We start from the raw sequence: 21,295 nt of genomic DNA, 5'->3' as shown, positions 1-21,295 counted from the left end.
AGTTCTCAACAATCACGTGGAAGGAAAGCGAGAATCAGAGTTTGATTCATTTTTCCCCTTTCTTCTACCCTTGCCTTTTGGCCAACTGCTCACTTTCTACCTTCAGTGATTCCTGAGCACACAGAGTATCAGTGTGCTCTTTTATCCTAAAAAAAAAAAAAAACAGAGCCAATGGCCTTTGTCCACTCTCCTACATTAACTATGCTTCCTTGGACCCTTCCAAGGGATGGTTGTGAGTGGCTGTCCTTAATCATTCCCTGGCATTTCCTTCCATTTAAAAGAGAGAAAATGCACAGCTTTACAGCTCTTTGTCCAGTGAGAAAGTCTGGCCCAGATGGTCTTTGAGAACTCCTGGACTTCCAATTAGGGGTCCCCAGCCTCCTGTATGGGCCTTTGAAGACCATAGCTTTCTTGAGTTGATGTGCCAGGATGGCCTTTCATGGGCTTACTTTATCTTCCAGGACAATCCTGAGAAGACAAAGGCAACAGAACGAGGGGACTTTTACATCACAGGAGACCAAGCCCACAAGGACAAAGATGGCTACTTTTGGTTCACAGGAAGAAATGACGATGTGATCAATTCTTCAAGGTCAAGTTGTCTACTCTGTCCTTCTCCCTTTGAAGCCTCCTGGGGGAGGGGAGGTCACTTGGAAGAGTTTGTTTTTCTCTTCCAGCTACCGGATTGGGCCTGTTGAAGTGGAAAATGCCCTTGCTGAACACCCTGCTGTCCTGGAAGCTGCTGTGGTCAGCAGCCCAGACCCCATCAGAGGGGAGGTAACTAGTCCAGCCCAGAACATTGCCTCCTGGTTCTGTACCTGTTAGCACCAAGCAGAGTAAGCTGAAAGACCCAGATTATCCCATATTTCACTCCACCCAGGTACTACAAAGTCTGAAATACCACCATGAGGCACACATTCCTTTTGGTTAAGCATTACCCTCATGTCTTTAGAGACATACTCTGGAGAGGAATACAATGAGGAGATACCAACACTTTCATGTCAAGTGGACACAGAACTGAGTCCAAAAGAGATGGACTGTTGGACAGAAGATCTTGGCAGTGGGTGCAGGCTCTGTTATCCATCCTGGCCAATAAAGAGTCCTTTCCCATTTGCAGATGAATATATAGCAAGCACACCAGACATGGCTGCTGATGGTTCTAAACTGGGAGGAATATCCAACTTAAGGGATGACAGGATAAGTATCCAAAGTGACCCTGATATATCAGAAAGATGGGCTGGATTTAATAAGCTGAGCTTTCTCATGAGAAATGCAAATTCCTTCCCATGGGTCCCAGAGGAATAGATAGAATCAGAAAAATTAAGCTCATAGGGAGACCTATGTGCTTTTCACTGGCTATAAATCCAACATAATCCTACAGTATAGTGTAGTTAACTTATGAAAGTTAGTAAAGCATCAAGCTGTGTTCTCAGAAGCACAAGGGCCAGTGGAGTGGTTCTCAAGGTCTGGACCCTGGACTACTGGTGGCTGCATCACTGGGATTCTTGTTTAAAATACATATTTCTAGACCTCAGGTTAGCCTTGCTGAATCAGAGTGATTGAGGATGCAGACCAAGCCTTCTTCATTTTGACCAGAAGCCCTTGTCTAAGTGTTTCTGATGCCCATTAAACTTTGAGGCCAATGATTTAGAATAAGAGAGGTGGGAGCCCCATGTATGTGCTAAAGAAATCATACCTGGAAAACAATACCTAGTTTTGTATATGACAAATTAGCTAGGGCTGTGACAGATGGCTGTGTGTGCTGTTAATCTGCGTATAGTACTCAGAATAGAGCCTGGCACATAGAAAGTACTCAATAAATGTTTAGTAGCTTTAACAGAGAGAGCCTTTCATAATAACCAGATCTGTCTGAACATGAAATGTAGTGAGATGCCCACCTTTGGGAAGCATGCAAGGATGGTGAACCCCTACCTAACAGGATGTTGTTGAGAGAGCTATATGCTTGGGTGAGTAAGCAACCTATTGGCCTTTGGACTCTTCCATTCCTGTCAGAAACCATGTTCTGTTGTGCCTGAGTTCAAGACTCCTCCTCCTTGGTGGGAGGCAGCCTGCAAAGAAAGGCTAAGGCAGAAACAACCAAGGTTCAGAATGTCCCTTGGGACATCTGGCACGGAAGAGGTGAGCAAAATGTTTGCTGGTTGCAAATGCAGACTCAGAAAGACTCACCACCCCTTGGAAGTGGTCTGCATTATTCCCAATCCTGCCTATCCAAGCCTCTGCCAGCTATCTTTCTGGCTAGAAAGACTAGAAGTAATGGACCCTGAGGAATTTATGAGGATCCTTTCTCCAAAGTTTTTGCGTCAGAAGAGAAGCTCATTGGCTGCTCACCCTGTTATTTCAGGAAAGAGGAACAGTTTGGGAAATAGGTAGGATCCTAGGATCATTCCACAAAAGCCAGTGCATCCAATAGTTGGTCCTGGAATGGAGGCAATAGGAAAAAATCTGGTGTTGCCCATTTTGCTGGCTGAGCCCAAGGCACTGGTAGGACTTTCATGCTTGGCTGGCAAATGTGAGCACTTATTCACAAGGCTAGGTTAAGGAGAAAAATATTGTTATAGAAGTTTTGAGGGTTTTTTGTTTTCTTTTGGTAGGTTGTAAAGGCATTTATAGTCCTTTCTCCAGCTTACTCCTCTCAAGATCCTAAGAAACTAACTCAGGAGCTCCAGGAGCACGTGAAAAGGGAGACAGCTCCATACAAATACCCCAGGAAGGTGAGCACCCCAGGAAGGGCTTCTAGGACTTGATGAACTGAGAAATCACCTGAGCACACACTACATGGGCTCTCACTCAGAGCCAAGCACATGGTGCCGGGGGAGGGGGGTGGATGAAGGCACAAATAACCGAGCTACTCCTTCAGCCTTTTCTCCGTTTCCTCACTGGCCCTGCCCCAAACCACATTTTGTTCCTACTCTAAGAATTGATGTAAACCAGATTGGAGGGGGGCAGGGTGGTGCTGGATCACATAGGCCAAGGTCATGTGCCCCAGGCTCTATCCGTTTTGGTCATTGCCATTTAGAGAAAACTATAAATCTGGGAAGCTTTCCAATAAAGTGGTAGAGGGTAATAACTTTCAAGTTAAACGTGTTTCTAGGAAATGAGATTTCAAAATGTTTTTGTTTTATGGTCACTAGATGGCCTTTGTTTCAGAACTGCCCAAGACAACTTCTGGAAAGATCCAAAGGAATATATTGAGAAGACAAGAGTGGGGAGAGATGAGAGGCACCCCCCAAAAAGCCCCATAAGCCTCTGAAGCTTCTAAGAGGAACTGGTCGGATCACTGGTTAGTCCTTGTTTGGTGCATCATCCTTTCAACCCTTCAGACATCAAAAGGCTTTCAGTTCCAAATGGGCATCTCCAGAATCATTGGAGGACCCCGGAAGAGAGCAGAAGAATGTCACTAACCCAGAGTGCACAGTCCTTGCCAGTCTAGCATATGTTTCATGGCTTGACTTCCCCCTCCCCTGTCTGAAGGCATCTTCAGCAACTGCCCACTGCACTGGTCTTACTCCAGCTGGCATCCTGAAGGTCAGGTCACCATAAAGTCAGTACATGATTTCATTCACTGTGTTCTTATTCACTGCCAGTGGGGGTGTAACCTCTTGACCCTTTTGATAAAGCCATTTGGTAATTATATCCAGGGCCATGAAAAATTGGTTCTACGTTTTAGCTCAGAAATTCCATCTTTTGAATGGATAAAGAAGATGTGGTTTATGTATACAATGGAATATTACTCAGCTATTAGAAATGACAAATACCCACCATTTGCTTTAACGTGGATGGAACTGGAGGGTATTATGCTGAGTGAAGTAAGTCAGTCGGAGAAGGACAAACATTATATGTTCTCATTCATTTGGGGAATATAAATAATAGTGAAAGGGAATATAAGGGAAGAGAGAAGAAATGTGTGGGAAATATCAGAAAGGGAGACAGAACGTAAAGACTGCTAACTCTGGGAAACGAACTAGGGGTGGTAGAAGGGGAGGAGGGCGGGGGGTGGGAGTGAATGGGTGACAGGCACTGGGGGTTATTCTGTATGTTAGTAAATTGAACACCAATAAAAAATAAATTAAAAAAAAAAGAAATTCCATCTTTGCCAATCACTACAAAAAAAAAAAAAAGAATTCAAGGATATTTACTGGAGCATTATTTAAAAGTGTAAAAAAAGGCAGGGGGGACCAATGTCCAAAGACAGTGATTAACTAAATTGTAGTAAATTAACTTAGTAACATATTATGTGACATTTAAAAATATGTCTTGGGGCACCCTGGGTGGCTCAGCAGTTTAGCGCTGCCTTCAACCCAGAGTGTGATCCTGGAGACCCGGGATTGAGTCCCACGTCGGGTTCTGTGCATGGAGCCTGCTTCTCCCTCTGCCTGTGTCTCTGCCTCCCCCCCCACCTCTCTCTGTGTCTCTCATAAACAAATAAATAAAATCTTTAAAAAATATATATATGTCTTGGGGCAAACTTGAGCTAAATTCATTTTAAATCAAAATAAAAATAATATATGTGTAGTGGAGAACCACAACTTTGAAAGGTAAAGGGAAAACTATGGGGAAAAGCCTGAAAGGAAATACAGATGTTAAAAGCAATATGTTAAAATAATATATGTGTAGTGGAGAACCACAACTTTGAAAGGTAAAGGGAAAACTATGGGGAAAAGCCTGAAAGGAAATACAGTTGTTAAAAGCAATATGTTAAAAGCTTATTTTCTCCTTTCTTCTACATTTCTCTATTTTCCAAGCCTCCACAGTGAGCATGTATAACTACTGTAATGAAAAAATTATTTTAAAGAAACAATCTCCCCAAACCACATTCTGCCTCCAACACATCATTCCTCAAAAATTAGTGTATTATGTTGTGCCCGAAAGACACTAGGACCTGAAGTTACACCCCAGGAGCAGAAACAGGAAGAGGTGACTCTGGGCCTCTGAGACCAGCCACGTGGTGATGAAGCAGATGGAAACTCACCATCATCTTCAGTGCTGCTCACCCAACTCCAGGACCTCCATTCACCCACCAATCAGTATTTATTGAGCACCTACTTAGTGCCAAGCTCTGGGAATACAATGATAAGCAAAAGCCAACCCAGTCAGTACCTGTATTAGTCTGTTTGTGCTGCCATGACAAAGTACCACAGACTGGGTGGCTTTACCAACAGAAATTTATTTCCTCGGTTCTGGGGGCTGGAAGTCCAAGATTGAGGTGTCAGTGGGGTTAGTTTAACTCTGAGGCTTTTCTCCTAGGTTTGTAGGTGGTGGTCTTCTCCTGTGTCCTCACATGGTCTTCCTTCTATATGTGTCTGTGTCCTGATTCCTGATCTCATCTTATAAAAACACCAGTCAGACTGGATGAGAGCCCGATGAACTCCTTGTAACTTAATCACCTCTTTAAAGGCCCCATCTCCAAATACAACCATATTTTGCAGTACTGGGGATTAGGACTTCAGCATATGAATTTGGAAGGACATGATTCAGCCCATGACACTACTCTTGTGGAGTTAAAGTTGAGTGGGGCGGTTGATGTTATTTGTCAAAGAGTAAGACAATGCACAATTATGATAAATGCCATGAAGGAAGAGTTTAGTGAAAACAGATGGGGGGAATGATCAAGACTGTGGGAGGCTCAGGGTACCAGGACAGCCTTCCACAAGGAAGTACCTGGTGAACTGGAATTGAAAGAAAAGTGGAAGTAAACTAAGTAAAGAGATTGGGGCCCAACATTCTGAACAAAGGATATAGTGTGTGCATAGGCCCTGAGGGGGAGTTTCTAAGAACAGCTCACACTCATCACCAGTTATGTCCAGGTACAGTTCTAAATATTTAATTCTCAACTCTCTTATTGAACAAGTACTGATAACATTCTCATTTTATAGGGAGAATGAGGAGGTTAAGCAATTTGCAGTTCAGGACAGCTGGGTTTCAGAATTTTAGCCTTCAAAGAGTACAAGGGAGCCACTGAAGGTTTATGGCAAAGAAATGATCCTCTTGAAGTTTCAATAGCCCTTAAATGAAAACAAAAACAAAAACTTATCAAAGTGATTTACTTGTTCTCTAAGTCTTTAGTTTTTTTGGCATTCCTAGGCTGGGTAAATTTGCTTTATGTTAAAGGTGGGAATTCAGAGGGCTTTGGTGATTCACCCCAGACCCAACAGGTCTGACTTTGCCAGTTCATTAGTGCTCTTGGGCTGGGGTTTGGAGTCGTGCATCAGACACTGCTGGAATTCCTAATGAGCCCCCTAAAATGTCAGGACATTGAAAGCCAGGGGCTTGGATGGAAATGCCACCCCAGGAGAAGTGGCTCCTGACATCACTGTGTCACTGTGGTTACATTGCTGCTTTCTCTCAGACTCAGACTCAGATGCAGGGAAGATGGACCCCAGACTCTCCTCCTCTAAGCCCCTGGGCTGACCCAGTCTGTTCTTTCCCAGCTGTAATCAAGAGCTTCCCACCCAGTGGCCTCCGTACAGTCTTCAGTTGGCATAAGCCAAGGATGATGAAGGGTGGGGGTGGGGGCATGGAAGGCCCACCCATTCACCCCCCCCACAGCCTCTTCCTACCCGCTTCCCACTCCTCCTTTCACCCTGCTGATGCATTTGACACACCCTCACCCCAGCCAGCTCTCCCACCGTTGCTTCAGCCCAGCTCACCTCGGAAAGGAAAAAGACAGAAATCCCAGCTGCACCATCAGGAGCCAGGTGCCACCACCCCACACTTCCCCACCAGCAGCCCCAGCCCTAGAAGTCATCAGTAATCTTAGCAGTGACAAGAACTGCTACCTTCCCGTTATTGACACTGTATTCCACACCCGGCATTGTGCTACATGCTCTGCCTAGATCCTCTGACTCCGTTATTCTGCACTTTCACTCACTTCCCACATACTATCTGTGCTATAAATCAACTCACTTTTAAAAGAAAGCATCTTCACCCTAAGCAATATATATATATATGCATTAGAGGATGAGTCTGGAGTTCTGTTCATTTTTTTCCTAATGCACACCAAAAGAACCATGAACGAGAATGCTGTCCAATGAAAATCACCTTGCAAAACTCATTTTGGGGAAAAATGGATCCAATCAATTTTTCACTCAAATCCTGAAAAGAAAGCATTAGAATCTCCATTTAACAGATGGAAAGACTGAAGCTGGGGACATTTTGCCTAGCAGTCCCTCCCTGGGTCTCCATCCCTCTCCAAGACCCCTGCCCATCTTCTTCAGATTCCCACCTCTTCCTCCTTCTCACACTCTTTACCCCATTCCTTTTCCTTTTTAGTGTTGTATTCATTTTAGGTGTACAATATAGTGATTCAACACTTGCATATGACACCCGGTGTTCATCACCACAAGTGCACTCCTTAATGCCCATCACCAGCTTCACTCATCCCCACCCCACCCCCACCTCCCATCTGGCAACCATCAGTTTGTTCTCTGTAGTTAGGAATGTGTTTTTCAAATAGTGAAAGGGATTATAGGGGAAAGGAGAGAAAAATGAGTGGGAAAAATCAGAGAGGGTGACAAAACATGACAGACTCCCAACTCTGGGAAATGAACAAGGGGTAGTGTGGAAGGGGAGATGGGCGGGGGGATGGGGTGCCTGGGTTTTGGGCACGGAGGGGGGCCCTTGACGGGGTAAGCACTGGGTGTTATACTATATGTTGGCAAATCGAATTCCAATTTAAATGTGAGACAAGATTCCATCAAAATCCTAGAGGAGAACACAGGCAACACCCTTTTTGAACTCGGCCACAGTAACTTGCAAGATACTTCCACGAAGGCGAAAGAAACAAAAGCAAAAGTGAACTATTGGGACTTCATCAAGATAAGAAGCTTTTGCACAGCAAAGGATACAGTCAACAAAGCTAAAAGACAACCTACAGAATGGGAGAAGATATTTGCAAATGACGTATCAGATAAAGGGCTAGTTTCCAAGATCTATAAAGAACTTATTAAACTCAACACCCAAGAAACAAACAATCCAATCATGAAACGCGCAAAAGACATGAACAGAAATCTCACAGAGGAAGACATAGACATGGCCAACAAGCACATGAGAAAATGCTCTGCATCACTTGCCATCAGGGAAATACAAATCCAAACCACAATGAGATACCACCTCACACCAGTGAGAAAGGGGAAAATTTACAAGGCAGGAAACCACAAGTGTTGGAGAGGATGCGGAGAAAAGGGAACCTTCTTGCACTGTTGGTGGGAATGTGAACAGGTACAGCCACTCTGGAAAACTCTGTGGAGGTTCCTCAAAGAGTTAAAGATAGACGTGCCCTACCACGCAGCAATTGCCCTGCCGGCGATTTACCCCAAAGATACAGATGCAGTGAAAAACTGAGACACCAGCACCCCAATGTTTATAGCAGCAATGTCCACAATAGCCAAACTGTGGAGGGAGCCTCGGTGTCCATCAAAAGATGAATGGATAAGGAAGATGTGGTTTATGTATACAATGGAATATTACTCAGCCATTAGAAATGACAAATACCCACCATTTGCTTCGACGTGGATGGAACTGGAGGGTATTATGCTGAGTGAAATAAGTCAATCGGAGAAGGACAAACACTATATGGTCTCATTTATTTGGGGAATATAAATAATAGTGAAAGGGAATAGAGGGGAAGGGAGAAGAAATGGGTAGGAAACATCAGAAAGGGAGACAGAACATGGAAGACTCCTAACTCTGGGAAATGAACTAGGGGTGGTGGACGGGGAGGAGGGCGGGAGGTGGGGGTGACTGGGTGGCAGGCACTGAGGGGGGCACGTGACGGGATGAGCACTGGGTGTTATTCTGTATGTTGGCAAATTGAACACCAATAAAAAATAAATTTATTATTACAAAAAAATAAACTAAAAAAATAAAAATATACATATAAAAAAGAATGTGTTTCTCAGTTTCTCTCTCTCCCACCCCTCTCTTTTTTCCTTTACTTCTTTGGCTTGTTTCTTAAATTCCACATCTAAGTGAAATCATGTGGTATTGGTCTTTCTCTGATTGACTTATTTCACTTACCATTTCATCTGGCTCTATCTATGTCATTGCAAATGGCAAAATTCATCCTTTTTATATGTATGTATATATAAAAGAGTAATACACACACACACACACACACACACACCACATCTTCTTTATCCATTCATCTAGCTGTGGACACTAGGGCTGCTTCCACATCTTGGCTATTGTAAATAATGAAGCTATAAACATAGGGGTGCATGTATCCCTTTGAATTAGTGTTGTTTTATTCTTTAGGTAATACCCAGTAGTGCAACTGTTTGTTCCTAAGGTAGTCCTATTTTTTATTTCTTTTAAAAGATTTTATTTATTTATTCAGAGACTGAGAGAGAGTCAGAGACACAGGCAGGGGGAGAAGGAGGCTCTATGCAGGGAGCCCGACGTGGGACTCGATCCCGGGTCTCCAGGATCACAGCCCCGGCTGCAGGTGGCACTAAACCACTGCACCACCGGAGCTGCCCCCTATTTTTAATTTTTTGAGGAAACTTCATACTGTTTTCCATAGTGGTGGCTGCACCAATTTGCTTTCCCACCAACAGTGCAGGAGGGTTCCGCTTCCTTTTTCTCCACATCCTTGCCAACACCTGCTGTTTCTTGTGTTGTTGATTTTAGCCATTCTGACAGGTGTGAGGGATATCTCATTGTAGTTTTGATTTGTCTTTCCCTGATGGTAAGTGATGATGAGCATCTTTTCATGTGTCTGTTGGCCACTAGGTGTCTTCTTTGGAGAAACATCTGCTCATGTCTTCTGCCTATTTTCAATTGGATTATTTGATTTTAGGTATTGATTTTTAAAAGTCCTTTATATATTTTTTATAATAACCCTTTTTTGGCATGTCATTCGCAAATATCTTCTCCCATTCAGTAGGTTCTTTTTTAGTTTCGTTGATTTTTTCCTTTGCTGTCCAGAAGCTTTTTATTTTGATGTAATCCCAATAGGTTACTTTTGATTTTGTTTCCCTTGCCTTCAGTGATATATGTAGAAAAAGTTGCAACAGCTGATATCAAAGAGGTTACTACCTGTTTCCTCTTCTAGGATTTTTATGGCTTCAGGTTTCACATTTAGGTCTTAATTAATTTTATTTTTGTGTGTAGGGTAAGGAAGTGTTTCCTTTGTTCACCCACTTTGCCTTGTGGGCCTGAGGTCTCAATGGTACTAAGGCTCAGCTTTTAAGTCACTTGCAAATCTTTCCCTGCCATCCATTTTAGGGATCTTTTTGGGGATCCCAGTTTACCCTACTTAACCATTTGGTGGCAGAAATAATGGAGATGCTGAGTAGGCTGGGATTCATGGCCTATAGTTGACAATAGCTTTCTGTTTTTTTCCTACAAGCCACTGATATTCAGACCACTATGTCCACTCTCTCTCTTCTTCACCTAAAGGACTGTATACCCTTGGACAGATCCCTTATCTCTTTATTCCTTCTCATGCCTCGTTTTCAGGCATTAAAATGTTTAGTCCAAACTTAAATCCAGCTTAGACATGGCTCCTCTTCTGCAGCCCAGACTCACTCAGGGTGTGGGTTTTTTTTTTCATACACCTGCAGTCTATGTTTTTCTTTGTAGCCATTACTCATTCACTGTAATGCTTCCTGAGTACCTACTGTATGCTAGAAACAGTTCTAAGTTCTCGAGCTAAATCACTTCCAAAACAGGCAAAGATCTCCTTCCTCGTGCATTTTATATTCTAATGGGAGGAGACAGAGGCAAGAAATAATGAATAAGTAAATTTTATAATATGTTAAAAAGTGATGAGTATTCCAGAAAAAGTAATACTGCATAAGGGTGGGGGAGGGAGAACCACTTCAGAGACAGATTGCCATTTGAAGTAGGTGGTGAAGGTTAGCTTCGCTGAGAAGGTGAGAAAAATCTTTGGCAAAGATTTGAAGGAGGAGAGAGGGTTATCTATAGATACCTGGGAGAGAGTGGTCTGAGGAGAAACAGCAGGTGCAATAATACTGAGGCAGGGTGTGCCAGTGGGTCTGGGAGGGCACGGTAAATGGACAGAACATCAAGCCAGAGAGGACAGGAGCCTGTGTGAAGACCATGCAGGAACTTGGATAATGTGGTGAACACTTGGGCATGAAACTGGAATTCGTTGGTGAGTACTGAGAAGAGGTTTGACATGATTTCACCTGTGACCTAACCTTAGCAGCATCTAAAATGAACATAATCGTCTTCTGTGTTAGTAGCTATCTCACCTCTAAACTGGGAGAGATCTGTTTCAGTCACCTTTGTGTCCAGCTGAAAGCAGCAGTCAATAAGTGTCTGTTGACTAATTGGCAAAACCAGCTATTTCCAGGGGAGATGATATTCCATGGCTTATCTAAGGGTAGTACTTGGCTCCAGAACTTCTAAACCAACCAGGTCTGTTGGTTCTTTAGCCCCTATTTCTAAGAGGATAAATTACTTTTTCTTGAGCTTCCTTCCACCTGTGGGATCCTAATTACAATTCCAGAACCACACTCCTCTTTCAATAGGAATGGTCAGTGAATCCCAGGTGTGTGGAGTCCAGAGCCTATTTTCCAAGTCTCCCATTCTCGTCTTGCTATAATTTGCTGAATGTTTTACTATATGAGAATGCATTTTTTTAAGAAAAAACTTTTAATTTCTTTTTGAACAAGTAAATGTAGCTGAGATTAAGGGGTACAAGAGCTCATGGCCCCAAGGGTCTCAAACAGACCACTGGTGTTTGGCCACTCACTGCTGACACATTCCAAAGGCAGAGAGAGGAATGGTGGTGAATGTGAAAGAATTTATTTCAGTGAGGCCAACACCAGGAAGACAGCAGACTATCATCTTAAAGGCCATCTCCAAAGTGGAAAATATTTCCAGGCTTAAATATGGAAAATGTGGGCCAAAGGTCGGTGGGTTTGGGCAAGGGGGAGGTAAAGGTCAGGTGGATCATTGCCTTGGAGTCAGTCCTGTGGGTCCTGCTAAACCAGGGCAGTCCTTAGTGCTTGAGGGAGTAGCTTCAGTTGAGTCAGGGGATACTTTGCCCACAAGGTCTTTTGCCTGAGTTAAAAAGTAAGCTGGAACGAAGAATTTAGACATTAGAAGGTACAGTTGGAGGTTAAAGTAGAGGTAAGTGGTTGAAGTCCTCTTTCATAAATAAAAATTTAATTGGAGTGACTTAATAGAAAAGCCCACTTTGATCTGTTTCAAAGTCCAACTACTTCCTCTCTCCAGAAGCAGCTGAGACGAGCAGTTTCTAGTGCCTCCTACGGGAAGTATCCTAAACAGCTTGATGCCTACTATCAAGTTTAATCCTCACATGTCTAAATGGTCTCCTAGGACCATCCCCCATTTTCAAATTAGAAGACTGAGATTTGGGACAGGAGTAACAACTTTAAAAGCACACAGCTCAGTACCAGAGGAAGCCAAATTCAAATCCAAATAGACTTTGGGTTATTGGTCCTCACGAACTTCTATAGCTTCTATATAGCTGTACTGTATAATGGATAAAGAGGTAGCTAAACACTGGAGCTAAAGAACCCGAGGGTCTTTAAACAGGGAAGAGGGGGTTACTGGTGCAGGAGAAAGCACAAATCCAGACATCAGAAGAGAGATATGTAAGGCAAGGAGACTAGCGCTGTGCAAAAATGGATGGGATGGGGTAAAATCAGTAGCCCCTCCCCAGGACAGGGAAGTAAATGAGGCAGAGGTAAACAGCTTGGATGTCTCAACTAGGCACCCAATAAAGAACACAACAGGAAGAATAGCTGATCCTCTGGGACTCCTCATAGACCAGGAGAGAGCCTGAGATTCCTAGGAACCCACCAGGAGGTAACTTCTTATTTCATGCCACCAAATTCCTTCAGAAAATATCATCTCCCTTTCCCAAGTAGATACAACTATTTCTTAAAGTCCTTTAACAGAGTCTTAGAAAGGGACAGCAACTCGTTACCTAATTCTGCAGGATTTAGGCTTCTATGTGCTGGGGTCCTGTTTTCCCTCCCCTCTGTGGCAAAGTGATCAAGATAAAAGAAATCACTGGACAGAAGGGAGAGAGTTGTCCAGGTGATTTCCTGTTCCCGGTACTCTGAAGCCCCATTGTAGGTAGGTGACAAGAGGGCACAGAATAGCAACAGCAAGAGGCATTTAGGGCAGACACTAGGGAGAACTTCTTGGCAGAGAATCAAGAGACTTATGACTGTGTGATTCTGAGGTATTTAGCACTACTTATTTCAGGGATATTTAAGAAAGGACAGATACCTTCAGGGACAGAGGGGCTAGGTGGTTGGTAGAAGCCTATGAATTTTCCCAGGGTAGGTGAGGAATTCTTCCCAGGACAGGACTGCTGCTCAACATAAGCAGGTTTTTCAAGCCATACTGTTTCTAGGTTGCCCAGAGAAAAGCATAAAAAGGAACCAAATTGCTTCTAGTATTCTGTCTAAGTGTGTCTCCCCAGACTCCCACCTTGGATCCTGGCTTCTACAGTCTGTAAGCCCTCTGGCTTCCTCAAAAGTCTTCTGATGTGGGTCTCTGTCACCATGCCTTCATTGACAAGTAACTGGCACGCTTATTTTGTCCCTGGCTTGTGAATCTCCATTTCCAAAGTTCATGTCTCCAACAGAGACCTCTGCATTTAGGGAGCCCCAATCCCTGCTGGTCATGAGGGCACTTTTAGTGTATTAACCATGGCTGGTCAGCATCCCAACAGACTAACTCTTGAAGAGTGGACCTTTGGGGTGAGGAATAGCTAGAGTGAGAGCAGACAGGCAATCTCTATGCATTGGGGCACTTTTTCCATCTGGGAGGACATAGGATCTGTGGTGACCTGTAATGTCAAAAATCCCTTATTCAACTGCAAAATTTTTCTCTTTGGTGAGTATTTCTGGAAAACAGCTTGTCTCAGAAGCTGAGAGCCCTCTGCTTTTCAGCTTTTTTTCTTTAAGATTTGTATTTATTTATTCATGAGAGACACACACAGAGAGAGAGGCAGAGAGAGAAGCAGGCTCCCCACAAGGATCCCAATGCGGAACTCGATCCCAGGACTCCAGGATCACTCCCTGGGCTGAAGGCAGGTGCTCAACTGCTGAGCCACCCAGGCATCCCTGCTTTTCAGCTCTTATCTTGGGGTCTGAGGATCCACTGCCAGTCAGCAGCGTGGGCAGGTGAGATCCATTCTACTGGGAAGTTAGTGTTCTAGGCCTGAGTCTGAGATTGACTTGCTGTGTGACTTTAAGGAAGTATTGTTCCACTCAGGGTTTTCATCTTATCCCCTCAATGACCTGGGAAGGTCTTTGTTTTTCTGACCCAATGACTCAAACAGAGCTACAGAAGAGCTAATACTAATTGAGTTGGACAGGACAGCAGGTTGAGTGGGATAATTTGCAGAGACAGAGAATATTAAGTTCTCTTAATATCTGGGCAAAGTATGTTTGACATGCATGATAGATATCCAAGAGAAGAAGTCAAGCAGATTGGGTTGCAACAGAGAGATCCAGGCTGGAGACATGTGTGAGGGTCATCAGCAAGGAAGTTGGGGTTCAAGCTACCATATCGAGTGAGAGCTTGTATGGAGTGAGTGTGGACATAGGAGATGCGTCAGAATCATCAAAAGAGAAAGTGAAGAAAGGAGGTGAAAGAAAGTACATCAAGCCTATGGGAACTCTGTTTCTCTCTTCCTGGTTGGAGCTAGAACTTGCTGTCAGTCCTGGGCATAAATCTGCTCTTTGTCCCCTGGATTAAAAGAACTGTCCCTGCTGATCCCCAAGCTCTGGGGTTGTGCATTGCATAAGCACAGCAGGAGGACTGCCATCACCCCAACTAAGTCTTGGGTTATCCATAGTTAATGATTAGCTGTGCTCTCCATGAAGACTGCGGGGATTCCGGGGATTCCGGGAGCTATCTGCTCAGGAGGAGGGTGGACCAAGAAATCCATGGAGAAACTGCCCAAAGGACTTTGCAGGTGAGCACCATTGTCAGTAATGGTGACCTAATGGGTCACTAAATGATCTCTAGATGTCAGGGCTAGGGAGGAGAGTAAAAATCTCCAGGAAAAAGCAATCTGCAACCCTAGGGACCTTGAAAGGGTCAAGTCTTAGTGAGGATGCAGCACTGGGCAAAGGAAAAGTATCTTTAGCATAGCAAAGAGAAGGACTGGAGTGGCTGGGAGAAGGACAGTCAAAGGGGGTGAGAATTGTATAGTAGTCAGGGAAGGAAGCCTGCCTGAGGAGGTGAGGCCAGAAGAATGAGCAAGAGACACCCATGGAAAGAGAGAGGAACCAGAAGGTACAAAGGTAACAAATATGCCCACCTAGGAGCTGGTAGAATATCTTTACATGTTTGTGTAGAAAATAGGAGAGGAGACACAAATGTTCAGAGACCTGAACATTCTGGCTCCTGCTGCCTAGACAATGAAGGATGGATCCAGCCATTGGTGGTTTAGATCACTACCTGAGAGACTAATGGATCATAGAGAATTGCTTATTGTTAATAAGTAGAATAAATAACAGATCTTTTACACTATTAATAAAGTTTTTTTATTGCTTTGAGGTATGCCTGGAAAAAAGGAGCTATCTCAGTCAAGATTCAGTTGAAGGAAATAGATGCTACCTGTATTAGTATTTACTGTAGTAAAAAACATCCAGGAGCTTATACTCATACATATTATTTTGCATGGGCTTGTGTGTTAGCTGTGGCTGTTAGGTTTCAGTTCAGCTCTACATGCGCTATCATCCAGATATGCTACTGGGATATGCTATTCTTATAATAGAAAACAGAAATGCAAGAGTTCCTGACCAGCTGCACAGTCTCATCTACTCACATCTCATTGACCAAAGCACATCCCATGAATAAGCCAAAGTCAATGAGAGGTAGATACAATCTCTTTCCCAGCATGCACTGTGCAAGTCATATAAAAATGAATGGGGACATGAAATCCTACTGTAGGGAACAGGCAATTGTTGGGGAAAAAATTCATTCCACCACACCACACTATTTTAAACACAGAGGTATTTATTGCATGAAATTAGGTGTTTATAGAATTATCAGATGGGTTAAAGAGGCAGGATTTGGACTGGGCATTGTGCTTTTGGAGAATGGCACACCAGAGGGAAACAGAACTGAATGCTGAGTGCCAATTTACTCATAATCAACACAAAATCTTTTCTGGAAGAAGCCTGTAAGGTTGTGATGAATCTCATTAAGCAGCTGACCTAGAGCAGTCTATACCAGAAAGATTCACCACTGTGACCTTTTTGCTTCACAGGTGTGACCATGTATTGGCTGCGGAAACTCCAGGGGCTCTGTATCCTATGGAGGACCCAGATCTCTAGTCGTACTGTCCGCCTCCATACCAAGCAACTGGCATCCCTGCAGTGGGGTCACCAGGAGGTCCCTCCCAAGTTTAACTTTGCTAGTGATATGATCGATCACTGGGCTAGCATGGAGAAGGTAATGGGGTAGAAAAAGGGCACAAAACTGAACAAAGTTCATTGATTCATCTACCCATTCCATAAATATTCATTGAGTACTTATATGTCAAGTACTATGATGAGCTATGAACAATTTGTCCATTTTACATGAAGGCAGCATAAGTAGGAGCAAGAGAGTATGGGGTTGGCAGAAAAGAGCTCCTGGGGGCTGGTACCAGGTAGATCAATCTGGAACACGTCCCCACCTTGGCCTGAGTAGATCAATCTGGAACACATCCCCACCCTGCCCCGGACAGCCAACACACAGTTTGCCAGTACATACATGATCTGTTGTAACCTCCCAGGGTAAAACAGGAGAAGGGGGCTGTCATCATAGAGAAAGTAGATTTGAGTTTAGTAAGACAAAATCAGCACTGACCAAAGGTTGAGTCAGTCTTCTCAGAAAAGTATGGGTTCTTGTCATTAGGGGTGTGTAAGCAGGGTGGCCAATAGGCAGAGATTGTTCAAAGGGCTCCATCACGAGATATCAGAGAAACAAAGCAATGTGGAAATTTTTGTTTCCTTTCCCTCCCTGGACTTCTAGAATTCCACCCCATTCATTGCCAATCCTGCTACTGCCTTCACCTGACATTCTGTGCACCTTTCTGGAGCATGGAAGATGAATTCCTGGCTATTATAAGGGAAGAGGTGGAACATGGCACTCAAAGGAAGTCATACCATGATGTTGGCTTGAGGTCCCATGACATAGCCTTGATGTGCAGATCACAAATGCTGGACCTCTAGAGGAAGATGGCCCATGGTGCAGGGAACGCTGAAAAAATTAGTAGTAATAAGTCAACATTTTTTTTCCTTTTCATTTGTTTTTGTATATTTTTATTGGAGTTCAATTTGCCAATATATAACAACCAATGCTCATCCCATCATATGCCCCCCTCAGTGCCCGACACCCAGTCAACCCATCCCCCCACCCACCTACCCGACCCCTACGCCGTGGTCATTTCCCAGATTTAAGAGTATCTCACATTTTGTTGCCCTCTCTGACTTTTCCCACTCATTTTCTCTCCTTCCCCTATAATCCCTTTCACTATTTTTTATGTTCTCTGTATGAGTGAAACCGTATAATGATTATCCTTCTCCGATTGACTTACTTCACTCAGCAAAATACATTCCAGTTCCATCCATGTTGAAGCAAATGGTGGGTATTCCTTGTTTCTAATGGCTGAGTAATATTCCATTGTATATATAGACCACATCTTCTTTATCCATTCATCTTTCGATGGACACCGAGGCTCCCTCCACAGTTTGGCTATTGTGGACATTGCTGCTATAAACATTGGGGTGCTGGTGTCTCAGTTTTTCACTGCATCTGTATCTTTGGGGTAAATCCCCAGCAGGGCAATTGCTGCGTGGTAGGGCAGATCTATTTTTAACTCTTTGAGGAACCTCCACACAGTTTTCCAGAGTGGCTGCACCAGTTCACATTCCCACCAACAGTGCAAGAGGGTTCCCCTTTCTCCACATCCTCTCCAACATTTGTGGTTTCTTGCCTTGTTAATTTTCCCCATTTTCACTGGTGTGAGGTGGTATCTCATTGTGGTTTGGATTTGTATTTCCCTGATGACAAGTGATGCAGAGCATTTTATCATGTGCTTGTTGGCCATGTCTATGTCTTCCTCTGTGAGATTTCTGTTCATGTCTTTTGCCCATTTCATGATTGGATTGTTTGTTTCTTGGGTGTTGAGTTTAATAAGTTTAATAAGTTTAATAAGTTCTTTATAGATCTTGGAAACTAGCCCTTTATCTGATATGTCATTTGCAAATATTACCACAAAAATTACCATAGTCTTTGGCATAAATGTTAATTTATCTGATATGAGGATGGCTACCCCAGCTTTCTTTTGAGGACCATTTGTTCTTTTTAAAAATTTTTATTGGAGTTCAATTTGCCAACATATAGCATAACACCCAGTGCTCATCCTGCCAAGTGCCCCCCTCAGTGCCCATCACCAGGTCACCCCCACCCCCTGCCCTCCTCCCTTTCACCCACCTCTTGTTCATTTCCCAGAGTTAGGAGTCTCTCATGTTCTGTCTCCCTTTCTGATATTTCCCACTGTTCTTTTCTCCTTTCCCCTTTATTCCCTTTCACTATTTTTTATATTCCCCCAAATGAATGAGACCATATAATGTTTGTCCTTCTCTGATTGATTTATTTCACTCAGTATAATACTCTTTTGAGGACCATTTGAGTGGTAAATGGTTCTCCAACCTTTCATTTTCAGGATGGAGATGTCCTTGATCTAAAATGAGTCTCTTGTAGACAGCAAATAGATGGATCTTTCTTTTTTATCCAGTTTGAAACCCTGCATCTTTTGATGGGATCATTTAGTCCATTCACATTCACAGTTACTATTCAAAGAGGAATAAAGGGGAAAAGAGAGAAATGAGTGAAAATATCAGTGAGGGTGACAGAACATGAGAGATACCTAACTCTAGGAGATGAACAAGGGGTAGTGGAAAGGAAGGTGGGCAGGGGGTTGGGGTGACTGGGTGACAGGCACTGAGGGGGGCACTTGACAGGATGAGCACTGGGTTATATGCTATATGTTGGCAAATTGAACTCCAATAAAAAAAGAATATCACTACTTAAGTATGCTTAATTTAATTAAGTCATATATCAAGGGTGTGAGGCCAGGGTATATTTTAAATTATTGTGGATTTAAAAAGTGGCAAATGACAGTTAAGCTTATAGAGGCAGGATGAGTAGGATTTTTCCTATTAAATTTTCATAAGTTTGGGAGCTTTTGTGAATAATTAGGTCAATAAGTAGTGGTGAGAAAGCCAACAAGTTCAGTTTTATGCCACCATTCACCCACATCAGACTTCTAATTATGATTCATCCCATGGACATGTATGGGTAATACCCTGCAAAACTTGCCCTGAAAGTTAAGTGTAAGTATATTCTCAGTTTATAATTATAGCAGTGTTACCTCTTTGTGCTTATGGAGCATGAAATCATGTAACTTTGGGTTTTTTTAAATGTAACTCCCCCTCCCCCAAAAAAGATATGAATTTAGTTTAATCATAATACCTATTCAGTCCCTGTTTTTGTGGATTATTTCTTTGGGCTTCCTCTTTCTCTTTCAGGGTCCCTTTTAATATTTTTTGCAGAGCTGATTTGCTCGTCACATATTCTTTCAGTTTCTCCCTATCTTGGAAGCTCTTTATCTCTCCGTCTATTCTGAATGAGAGCTTTGCTGGATAAAGTATTCTTGGCTGCAGGTTCTTCTCATTTAGGACCCTGAATATATCCTGCCAGCCCTTTCTGGCCTGCCAGGTCTCTGTGGAGAGCTCTGCTGTTAATCTAATATTTCTCCCCATATAAGTTAGGGATCTCTAGTCTCTCATTGCTTTATGGATTTTCTCTTTATCTTTGGAATTTGCAAGTTTCACTATTATATGTTGAGGTGTTGAACGGTTTTACTGATTCTGGGCGGGGGGGGGGGGGGAGACTCTCTATCTCCTGAATCTGAATGCCTGTTTCCCTCCCCAAATTAGGGAAATTCTCAGCTATGATTTGTTCAAATATGCTTTCTGTCCCTCTGTCCCTCTCTGCATTTTCCCAATTATACGTAGATTCTTTCTTTTGAAGCTATCATTTATTTCCCTTAACCTTTCCTCATGGTGTCTCAGAATTGTTTTTCTCCTTTTTCCTCAGCTTCCTTCCTTGCAATCTACTTGACTTCTATGCCACTCACTCTTTCTTCCACCTCATTAACCCTCGTGGTTAGAACCTCCAGTTTGGATTGCATCTCATTTCATTGATTTTTTTATTTCAGCCTGATTAGATCTAAATTCTGCAGTCATGAAGTCTCTAGAATCCTTTATGCTTTTTTCCAGAACCATCAGTAGCTTTATAATTGTGCTTCTGAATTGGCTTTCTGACATCAAATTGTAATCCATATTCTTAATTCTGTGACAGTAGTACTGTTTCTGCTTTCTTTTGTGGTGAATTCTTCCTTCTAGTCATTTTGTTCAGTGAGGAGTGGTCTATGAGTGGGCTGAGTCTAGAATATCAACCACAGCCTAAGCACATGTATTACCCTAAGCAAATTTCACCTTAGATGATTCTGATGAGGTCAGAGACCAGAAAATGAAAACAAAGATCAGAAAGAAATACAACAAAAGGACCACTAAAGTGAAAAACAAATTTTAAAGCAAAGTAGTAAAATATACAAGGCCAAGAATCCCAAAGAAAAAGAAAAAAAAAGAAGATAAAAAAGCAAAAGTAAAGAGGGAAAAAAAGAGAAGAAAGAAAAAAGGGTGGGGAACTGGGAGATGGTGAAGAAGTTGTAGTGGAGGGAGAATGTAGTCTACCTGAGGGATTCTAGAAGGTTATCTCTTGGTTTGGAGTGTATTACATTCTGTGGGTTAGAAGAGGCTCTGTCCTAAATTTATATAAACCAGCAATACGGTAGAAATCCCCAACATTGACCACCAAAAGATAAATGAGACAAAAGAGGGGGGCAAAATGGGAATGAAGAGAGAATATAATCTCACAGAATGAACCAGTATGGTATATCACTTGGTGCTGGGTGCATGCTGGTTATGTTTTAGAAGGCATTAACTTTTGCCATTGTAGGACAAAATGAGGCAGAAAAAACAAAACACACACACACACACACACACACACACACACACACAAATCTCCTTTCTCTCCCCAAATTGAATTGATTATGTTGAAGGAAATCTAGTAGTGGAAAATATATCTAGGACGTGTAATTGTAGAAATATGAAAGTCAAAAAGACAGAAACTTAAAAATGAAGAGGTGGTAAAATATTGTAGTTAAGGTGGGAAAAGAGAAAATATATTGAAAATTTTT

At 42.8% G+C, this 21,295-nt stretch overlaps 2 protein-coding genes across 11 annotated transcripts in view; both read left to right on the top strand.

Annotated features, from left to right (window-relative positions):
• Positions 1-4,465, top strand: part of ACSM5 (acyl-CoA synthetase medium chain family member 5) — a 36,987-nt gene extending 32,522 nt beyond the window's left edge. For 5 of the 7 annotated variants that reach the window (XM_025416352.3, XM_025416351.3, XM_035717952.2 and 2 more), the window contains 4 exons: positions 462-589; positions 675-774; positions 2,610-2,729; positions 3,150-4,465. In XM_025416352.3, coding sequence (XP_025272137.3) covers positions 462-589; positions 675-774; positions 2,610-2,729; positions 3,150-3,260 — 459 coding nt within the window. In that variant the 3' untranslated portion in view covers positions 3,261-4,465. Of the gene's footprint in view, positions 1-461; positions 590-674; positions 775-1,114; positions 1,965-2,609; positions 2,730-3,149 lie in introns of those variants that run through there. The other 2 variants (XR_003123961.3, XM_025416355.3) reach the window with 2 other exon arrangements.
• Positions 4,466-14,790: 10,325 nt separating this feature from the next.
• Positions 14,791-21,295, top strand: part of LOC112640294 (acyl-coenzyme A synthetase ACSM2A, mitochondrial-like) — a 29,007-nt gene continuing 22,502 nt past the window's right edge. Inside the window, exons 1-2 of one of the 4 annotated variants that reach the window (XM_025416346.3) lie at positions 14,791-14,947; positions 16,250-16,434. In XM_025416346.3, coding sequence (XP_025272131.3) covers positions 16,258-16,434 — 177 coding nt within the window. In that variant the 5' untranslated portion in view covers positions 14,791-14,947; positions 16,250-16,257. Of the gene's footprint in view, positions 14,948-14,998; positions 15,279-16,249; positions 16,435-21,295 lie in introns of those variants that run through there. The other 3 variants (XM_035718115.2, XM_035718113.2, XM_035718112.2) reach the window with 3 other exon arrangements.

The sequence above is a fragment of the Canis lupus genome, chromosome 6, assembly GCF_003254725.2.
Source record: "Canis lupus dingo isolate Sandy chromosome 6, ASM325472v2, whole genome shotgun sequence".
NCBI lineage: Eukaryota > Metazoa > Chordata > Mammalia > Carnivora > Canidae > Canis > Canis lupus.
This window is presented reverse-complemented; position numbering and strand designations above follow the sequence as displayed.